This window comes from Triticum aestivum, chromosome 6B, assembly GCF_018294505.1.
Source record: "Triticum aestivum cultivar Chinese Spring chromosome 6B, IWGSC CS RefSeq v2.1, whole genome shotgun sequence".
Taxonomy (NCBI): Eukaryota; Viridiplantae; Streptophyta; class Magnoliopsida; order Poales; family Poaceae; genus Triticum; species Triticum aestivum.
The window spans coordinates 101381166-101390703 of record NC_057810.1 but is presented as its reverse complement, the minus strand read 5'-3'; the positions used below and the strand labels follow the sequence as shown (position 1 = coordinate 101390703).

Genomic DNA, 9538 nt, shown 5'->3' with positions numbered 1-9538 from the left:
TTGCAGAGTCCGCCTACAAGGGGCAGTTCCAAGGCACGCTGCGGTCACCCATGGAGCACACGATATGGAAGGTTTGGGCGCCGCCAAAGGTTAAATTCTTTGCCTGGCTTGCCTCCCAAAACAGGGTATATGGACTGCCGACAGGCTGGCCAAGCGGGGTTGGCCCAACTGTGGTTTATGCCCTCTATGCAAGCGTGAGCAGGAGACGATCGATCACCTCCTCTTCAAATGCCACTTCACGCTTCGGGTTTGGGAGATGCTGAAGGCATGGCTCCAACTGGACTACTTGGTTACCAACATGTGGCAAACGCTACCTTCTGCAAAAGAGTGGTGGACACGCCTTTCTGCTAACTCCTTCCCAATAGGAAGGCGATGGCCTCTCTCGCACTGTTAACCTCTTGGTTCATCTGGAATGAACACAATGCACGAGTCTTCCGTCACAAGTACGCCCCGCCATTCGTCCTGCTCACTCTTATAAAAAGGGATGTAGCCCTATGGGTCACCGCGGGAGCAAAAAAGTTGCGAGCAATCATACTAGGAGAGTAGTGCCTTTTGTACCTGGAGACATGCTGTAACACCATCGAAACTATGCTTCTACTTCTGGTTCTTCTTCTAAATTAATATATGAGGCAAATTGTTTGCCCCCGTTTCAAAAAATAATAATTGAAGAGGTACGTGACTTCAAATATGTGTTTAGCTAGCGGGTTACAAACCCTCCGTATCTGTCTGGATGCATCATGTGTCTAATCTCAAATTCTCAATACAACTCCATACTCTAAACTCGCATTCGCCTCCTCAAATATTGCCAAACATGCTGTGAATATATTATAATTGAATTGATCTTTTTCTTGATTTCCCCTTAATCAAATAACATCCAAAGAGCTGGCCTTTACTTCGGATCATGGATTGGAGATTGCCATATCACATTTCATAAGTTTTTGCCAGGATATACTTACAAAAGGTGAGGGTGAATGGCCCTGTCAATGCCTAAATTAAACCTCATCCAGGCACATTTACAACCAAAGGGAGTATGTTTTTGCAAAAGTTTATAGTTAACGCCACCTATTTGCTGATATTAGAGTTTTTCTTTGTCTGGTCTTAAAAAAATTTTTGCCAAGAGTTCGTTGTACTGGATGCCTTGTCTAGAAAGGAAAAATATGAGCAAATCTTCTCCTTTCTTCTGCCACTTTGCCTCTTACATATCTTGGGATTCCCATCAATTCTAAGAAATTGCGAAGCAAGAACTGGAAAGAAAGCAGAGGACAAAATGGAAAAGAAGTTGTTGACAAGAGACTCCACATGATAGCCTAGCTCAGTGAAGCATCAACCAAACAGCCACTGAATATGAAATATGCCCGGCACATTAGACTGAAATACAATCTCTGAGTCTATATAGGATCAGCACGAACTCAGACGAAAACATCCACAGTTTGACCTCGGATGCAAGCAGCCCCCCCCCCCCCCCCCCCCCCCCCCTCGGTTTACTTTAAAGCGTTTCTTCTTACTATGAAAGCAGCACTAGCTGATTCAGATGAATTTTGGGTCTACCTGTCACCAGAGAATACAACTAAACGGAAAATAAAAGGATTTGACAGCAGTAGCTCTTCATCAAGACTTCAGGAAGCCACCAGCAGCAGAATTAAGGTCAGTTTGGGACGTCCAATTCGCCAGGTCTTGCCCTTGAGTGGCGCATCAGGCATCAGTGAGCCTTGCCAGCGATAACAATCTACCACGGTCTGCAAAGATACCATTCACACAGATCAAAACCAACATCCCAACTTACCATTTACAGCATGATTTGATATACACACCATGTGCCAGAAAATAATAGAATGATTCTAAGAAAAACCTGAGACAAAGTAGCAACATAATAATACAATCTCGACAGCTCTGGATGCATATTTGATAATTTTTTACCAATGTAGTCCATAACAAGTCAAATCTCAGAGACTCAAATTGAGTAGGTTTCCCATGCCAAGTAATAGTATTCTCAGTTTGCACTACTAGCACACACAAATGGACTGGCTACATCTCTATGTCAAGATAACAACTGTTAATTACCGTATGACATTGTTGACAAACAGAACAAACAGACCAAACAAACACATAAACGCAGTAAAGAGAATGCAAGGACAACGGATAAGCACGAGGTTGTTTTAATATTTAGCAATATCCAGCACGAGTTTGTAGTCATTATTTTCTTTCTCTCGGTATGGACTGTAATGAGAGGCTTAGAATAATGTTTTCCCTATTTCGGCATTTCCCTTCCATTCCCATACTCCACCCTTCTCTTTTTAGCTTTCCTTGTATGGACATTTAATCCCTTCTTTAATACAACTACGCACAACATTCAATTTTTTTAAAAAAAGCAACAATGGCTCTAGAGAAAAGTAGAAATGATGCAATTGCCCCAGCTTCCCATGGACCGGTCCATATAATAGCACAAGGATAACAAGACTTGAATCCATAACTCACAAATGACCACAGAGGTGCCTTTTTGCTCAATGACAGCATAACCTTGACACAAAATTTTCAAGTTCTTATCTGACTTCAACCTGTTAGACGATGTTTTCGACCTATGAAAAATAATGAATATATTGCTGCGAAATCAAATTGTGACATGGATTTTGTATTTCCATTTGTTTGTCCAAAAAGTCTGACAGTGACAGTGGCGGAGACAGGGGGGACCAGCAGGGGCCCTGCCCCCCCTAACAAACAGGATTTCAAGCTAATTTTTCTATAAACAGTACATAATTACTGGTTATTTGATGCTAAAAACTCATTTTTCTAAGATTTGGCCCTCCTCGATCAGTTTTAGCATCACCCGGCCTCCCTGATAACTTTTTCCTGGCTCCGCCACTGGACAGTGATACTGCTACTTGACATCCCGGGATGAAGATCAGACCAACACTGAACCTGATATAAAAATTCCATGAAAAGGGAATGCAGACAGATAGACTACACACTATTCTAGTTCCAAGTAGCTCAGTTGAGCATTAGCCAGGAAGTAACAGAAATATGACTGACATGCTAAACAGAAACCCAACTTTTCAATATTATGATCAGCATGAAATTGATCATATTGACCTGCACCATCTGTGTGTAAACTACTAAAAATAAAATAAAGACTTGGTAGTGGAAAATCTAAAAGAAAACAACCAAGGCAGACTAAGAGATCAGGTGATCTTTGCTAATGGTAACAATGCCATGATCTGAGAAGATACCGTGCAGAAAACTCATAGCCAACTCTTACTCAGCATTTCACTTTGGTGAGCTATGTGCTAGTGGTGTTTACAAAGGTTACAAGACTGAGCTTGAGATGTGAGCTTTTAGCTATGCCAGAAATAACAGTTTTTTTTTCCAAGCAAGGTAACAGGAAAATACTAGATTGACAAGGCTGTATGCATATTCAGCAATTCAACCAATGCATATCATCCTGGTCCTTAACAGATCATCTCATAACAAAAATCATGCTCTGTTTTCAAATGTCATATGTTCAGTTTTATCTAGCATACACAAATTCGCCTCTGGCAAGATCTACCCGGGTATACAAACTAACAAATATTACTTGCAATTGCAATGTAACTGATTGACTAATTGTTCACAAACGAGAACCAACCAACTAAGCAAACTTATGGAAGCTGTAAAATGAAGGACAATAGTACCATACCAGGAGTGTAGAAGCTCATGTAGGGTAAGACGGAAAAGTAGACCCCAGGTTCATGAACCTTCTTCACCAGTCCGGACTTGAGCTCGATCGTGAATAAGCCACCTTCTGTTCTGACGAAGATGACACACAGACCCTCTGCGAAACCAACCACACTTGCTCCATTGCCTTTGAGGGGTTTGTCCATGGGCATGATTTTCTCCAGGTCAATGACCATGCACTGTACCCATTTTGTACCTCCCTTCACCTTCCTTGACCAGAGATGCAGACTGAAATCCTGAACACCAGCGAGCCCCAGTGAATTGTCCTCCATGACCATGAGGGCAATGAAACCATTGTACGCTTCTGCATCTGGTGGTGGTGGGTCAATCACAGACAAGCGATTCTTGCCGCAGTCATACTTGGCAATGGCACTAGACCGCGAAAGTGTGAAGTAGACTGCATCTCCAATTGCGGCTACTCGCCTAGGCTGCACATAGGGTATGTAGTACCTTCTTTTTGCAGTTGCATCTCGCTTGTGCCGGGCATAGCATTCACAGTTATCGTCGAGAGATACCGGCGCACTCCACACACCTGTGACCGATGAGTACACACTCGCCTTGACGACGTCGTCGTTGCCATCAGTTGCCAGGAAGACGACACGGAAGGGGCCGCCGTGGCAGTCAAGATGGTCGCAGCCGGCGGCGGCGCAGAATACGGCGGCGGTGTAGATCATAACGTCGATGTCCGGATTGGGCACCACGTGGTGGTCGCCGGTGACGGGGTCCCAGACGAGCAAATCCACTTCCGGGTCCTGCAGCATGTGGATGAGGACGCGGCCGTGGCGGCAGTCAAGAGGGCGCGTGCGGCGGCCGTCGGAGCCTGGGTGGGGGAAGTCGGGCATCGACGTGGTGGAGGCGAAGCGCGCGGCGGGGTCTCCGTCGCAGACTTGGGTCTTGTGGAGGAGGCCGAGGAGCGGAGGGGCGCCGTGGAACGCGCGGTACCGGCGGCGGAAGGCGGGCTCGCAGATGACGCGGAGCCAGGGCTTGCAGACGAGGGCGGAGCGAAAGAGGTGCTCGGGCTCGTCTGGCGGGAGGCGGAGGAGAATCTCTGCGACGACATCGTCGATGAGGTTGACCGGCGGCGGCGGCGGCGGCGGCGACGCCATGGTGCGCTAGCTCGTGGGGTTTGGGTGGGGGTCGGAGGAAATGGGAAGAAGCGAGGAGCGAGGGTGAGGGGTCGGGCCTACTTGGTTGGGTTCAACCGGTCCATGACCTGATTGGGCTGCCTGGCTCGCCAGTTCTTTTTTTTCATGTAACGGTTCTTTTAATAATTTAGGACACTGATAAGTGCCACACGTGTGGGCGTTAGGGAGTCCGCTCACATATTTTGTGTGGTGTATAAGAGGAACAGCCTACACACCTACGTGTGGGCAAAACAAGTAATGTCCACACACCTCTTTTTTTTCCTCCTGATCCCTCTCACACACGTGCGTGTGGGCGAAGTTGATAACGCCCACACGCCCGTATGTCAGGCCTTGTACCTCCTGGTCCCGCACGCCACGCGTGACGGTCACCACGTGCCCGCAGTTGCCATGGTCCAGACTCTCGTCCATGTTCGTTTAACTGCAGTTGCCATGTCGCTGAACTACGGTTGCCATGTCGGACAACTGCAGTTGCCATGGTTGCTCAACTGCAGTTGCCATATATGGTCTGATCTAATGTAGTTGATGAAGATTAGGCAGTTGAAAGAGTTGCCATGTGCTCACAAGCATGCTAGGGCAGTTGCCATGTAAAAGGAAGAGTTGTCATCTGCTTACGTGCACGTTAGGGCAGTTGCCATGTACGTGCACGTTAGGGCAGTTGCCATGTACCATGCAAAAACACATGGCAACTTGGTAAAAGAGAGTTGCCATCTGCTTACGTGCACACTAAGCAGTTGCCGTGTACCCTGCAAAACACATGGCAACTCGGGTAAAAAAGAGTTGCCACCTGCTTATAAAAGCACACTAGGGGCAGTTGCCATGTGCACTGCAAAACACATGGCAACTAGCAGCTTGGGTGTGGGAGAGGAAACGGACGTGCGGGGGAGATGGCAAATGCACACACACTAGCCCTTGTGTGTGCGTGCAAGGTGGCGTGTGGGCGAACTGCTGAACGCCGACACACCAACCCCTCCTGTGTGGTGAAACGGACGTGTGGGCAACCGGGTGAACGCCCACACACCAGGCCAGTCCTACATGGCACTAGAAACATGCTAAGATTCGTGTGCTCACGAACGGACGCGGATCCACGCGTGTGGGCAAGATGCAAACGCCCACACGTATGGGCGTTAACATTTCCGATAATTTATTAATAACCCAAAACCTAAAAAGTGCATAGCAACGATGTAACGGTTTTTGTAACGGTTCTTTTCATGTAACGGTTTTCTTTATGCAATTTCAAAAAAAATCCTACGCTCACGCAAGATCTATCTAGGAGATGCATAGCAACGAGAGGGGGAGAGCGTGTCCACGGTCCCTCATAGACCGAAAGCGGAAGCGTTAACTTAACACGGTTGATCTAGTCAAATGTCTTCTCGAGTCAACCGCTCAAGTACCGAGCGTACGACACCTCCGAGTTCTGCACATATTCAACTCGATGACGTCTCTCGAACTCTTGATCCAACAGAGTGTCGATGAAGTCGATGAGTTCCGTCAGCACGACGGCGTGATGACGGTGTTGGTGATGTGATCCGCGCAGGGCTTCGCCTAAGCACTACGGTGATACTATCGGAGGAGTAAATGGTGGAGGGGGGCACCGTACACGGTTAAGACCATGTTGTTCCTTTGGGGTGCCCCCTGCCCACGTATATAAAGGAGGGAGGAGGCCGGCCACCAGAGGCAAGCACCATGGGGGGGGAGTCCTACTAGGACTCCACTCCTAGTAGGATTTGGCGCCCCCCCTTTTTTTCCTTCTTTCCGGAGTAGCAACGGGGGAAAGGGAGAGGGAGTAGGAGAGGGAAAGGGGGGGCGCCAGCCCCACCCCTTGTCCAATTCGGATTGGCAAGGGGGGGCGCGCGCCACCTCCTATGGCCAACTCTCTCTTCTCCACTAAGCCCCATGTGGCCCATTAACTTTCTCGGGGGGGGGGGGGGGGTCCTGTAACCTCCCGAGACTCCGAAACTTTCCCAAACCATTCTGGTGTCCGAATGTAACCTTCCAATATATCAATCTTTACCTCTCGACCATTTTGAGACTCCTCATCATGTCCGTGATCTCATCCGGGACTCCGAAAACCTTCGGTCACCAAAACACATAACTCATATAATACCAATCGTCATCGAACGTTAAGTGTGCGGACCCTACGAGTTTGAGAACTATGTAGACATGACCGAGACATCTCTCCGGTCAATAACCAATAGCGGAACCTGGATGCTCATATTGGTTCCTACATATTCTACGAAGATATTTATCGGTCGAACCGCAATGTCAATATAGTTATTCCCTTTGTCCTCGGTATGTTACTTGCCCGAGATTAGATCGTCGGTATCTTCATACCTAGTTCAATCTCGTTACCGGCAAGTCTTTTTACTTGTTTCGTAGTGCATCATCCCGTAACTCTCATTAGTCACATTGCTTGCAAGGCTTCATATGATGTGCATTACCGAGAGGGCCCAGAGATACCTCTCTGATATGGAGTCAAAAATCCTAATCTCGATCTATGCCAACCCAACAAACTGAAGGAAATATTACCTAGAGGCAATAATAAAGTTATTATTTATTTCCTTATTTCATGATAAATGCTTATTGTTCATGCTAGAATTGTATTAACCGGAAACTTAGTACATGTGTGAATACATAGACAAACAGAGTATCACTAGTATGCCTCTACTTGACTAGCTCGTTAATCAAAGATGATTATGTTTCCTAGCCATAGACATGAGTTGTCATTTGATTAACGGGATCACCTCATTAGAAGAATGATGCGATTGACTTGACCCATTCCGTTATCTTAGCACTTGATCGTTTAGTATGTTGCTATTGCTTTCTTCATGACTTATACATGTTCCTATGACTATGAGATTATGCAACTCCCGTTTACCAGAGGAACACTTTGTGTGCTACCAAACGTCACAACGTAACTGGGTGATTATAAAGGTGCTCTACAGGTGTCTCCGAAGGTACTTGATGGGTTGACGTTCGAGATTAGGATTTGTCACTCCGATTGTCGGAGAGGTATCTCTGGGCCCACTCGGTAATACACATCACTATAAGCCTTGCAAGCATTGTAACTAATGAGTTGGTTGTAGGATGATGTATTACGGAACGAGTAAAAAGACTTGCTGGTAACGAGATTGAACTAGGTATTGAGATACCGACGATCGAATCTCGGGCAAGTAACATACCGATGACAAAGGAAACAATGTATGTTGTTATGCGGTTTGACCAATAAAGATCTTCATAGAATATGTGGGAGCCAATATGAGCATCCAGGTTCCGCAATTGGTTATTGACCAGAGACGTGTCTCAGTCATGTCTACATAATTCTCGAACCCGTAGGGTCCACACGCTTAAAGTTCGATGATGGTTATATTATGAGTTTATGTGTTTTGATGTACCGAAGGAGTTCGGAGTACCGGATGAGATCGGGGACATGACGAGGAGTCTCGAAATGGTCGAGACGTAAAGATTGATATATTGGACGACTATATTCGGACATCGTAAAGGTTCCGAGTGATTCGGGTATTTTTTGGAGTACCGGAGAGTTACGGGAATTCGTATTGGGCCGTAATGGGCCATACGGGAAAGGAGAGAAAGGCCCCAAAGGGCGGCCGCACCCCTCCCCATGGACTAGTCCGAATTGGACTAGGGAGGGGGGGCGTCCCCTTCCTTCCTTCTCCTTCTTCCTTCCCTTCTCCTACTCCAACAGGGAAACGAGGAGTCCTACTCCTAGTGGCAGTAGGACTCCCCCCTTGGCGCGCCCTCCTCCTAGGCCGGCCGCCTCCCCCCTTGCTCATTTATATACGGGGGCAGGGGGACACCTCTAGACAACAATTGATCCATTGGATCTCTTAGCCATGTGTAGTGCCCCCCTCCACCATAATCCACCTCGATAATATCGTAGCGGTGCTTAGGCGAAGCCCTGCGTCGGTAGAACATCATCATCGTCACCACGCCGTCATGCTGACGGAACTCTCCCTCAAAGCTCGGCTGGATCGGAGTACGAGGGACATCATCGAGCTGAACGTGTGCTGAACTCGGAGATGCCGTGCGTTCGGTACTTGATCGGTCGGATCGTGAAGACGTACGACTACATCAACCGCGTTGTGCTAACGCTTCCGTTTTCGGTCTACGAGGGTACGTGGACACACTCTCCCCTCTCGTTGCTATGCATCACCATGATCATGTGTGTGCGTAGGATTTTTTTTTGAAATTACTATGTTCCTCAAAAGTGGCATCAGAGCCAGGTTTTATGCGTAGATGTTATATGCATGAGTAGAACACAAGTGAGTTGTGGGCGATAAAAGTCATACTGCTTACCAGCATGTCATACTTTGGTTCGGCAGTATTGTTGGATGAAGCGGCCCAGACCGACATTACGCGTACGCTTACGCGAGACTGGTTCTACCGACGTGCTTTGCACACAGGTGGCTGGTGGGTGTCAGTTTCTCCAACTTTAGTTGAACCGAGTGTGGCTACGCCCGGTCCTTGAGAAAGTTAAAACAGCACTAACTTGACGAACTATCATTGTGGTTTTGATGCGTAGGTAAGAACGGTTCTTGCTCAGCCCGTAGCAGCCACGTAAAACTTGCAACAACAAAGTAGAGAACATCTAACTTGTTTTTGCAGGGCATGTTGTGATGTGATATGGTCAAGACATGATGCTGTATTTTATTGTATGAGATGATCAT

At 47.2% G+C, this 9538-nt stretch overlaps 1 protein-coding gene across 2 annotated transcripts; it reads right to left on the bottom strand.

Annotated features, from left to right (window-relative positions):
- Window positions 1–1480: 1480 nt before the first annotated feature.
- LOC123136019 (uncharacterized) lies at window positions 1481–4878 on the bottom strand. Of its 2 annotated transcripts, none has more exons than XM_044555294.1 (2): window positions 3671–4878; window positions 1481–1736 (listed from the first exon to the last, which is right to left on the bottom strand). In XM_044555294.1, exons 1-2 carry the CDS (start codon window positions 4812–4814, stop codon window positions 1693–1695), a joined length of 1188 nt encoding a protein of 395 aa, XP_044411229.1. In that variant the 5' UTR covers window positions 4815–4878; the 3' UTR covers window positions 1481–1692. The 2 variants fall into 2 exon arrangements, with proteins under 2 accessions (XP_044411229.1, XP_044411230.1); XM_044555295.1 differs by lacking the exon at window positions 1481–1736 and adding an exon at window positions 2118–2916.
- Between the last annotated feature and the right edge of the window lie 4660 nt (window positions 4879–9538).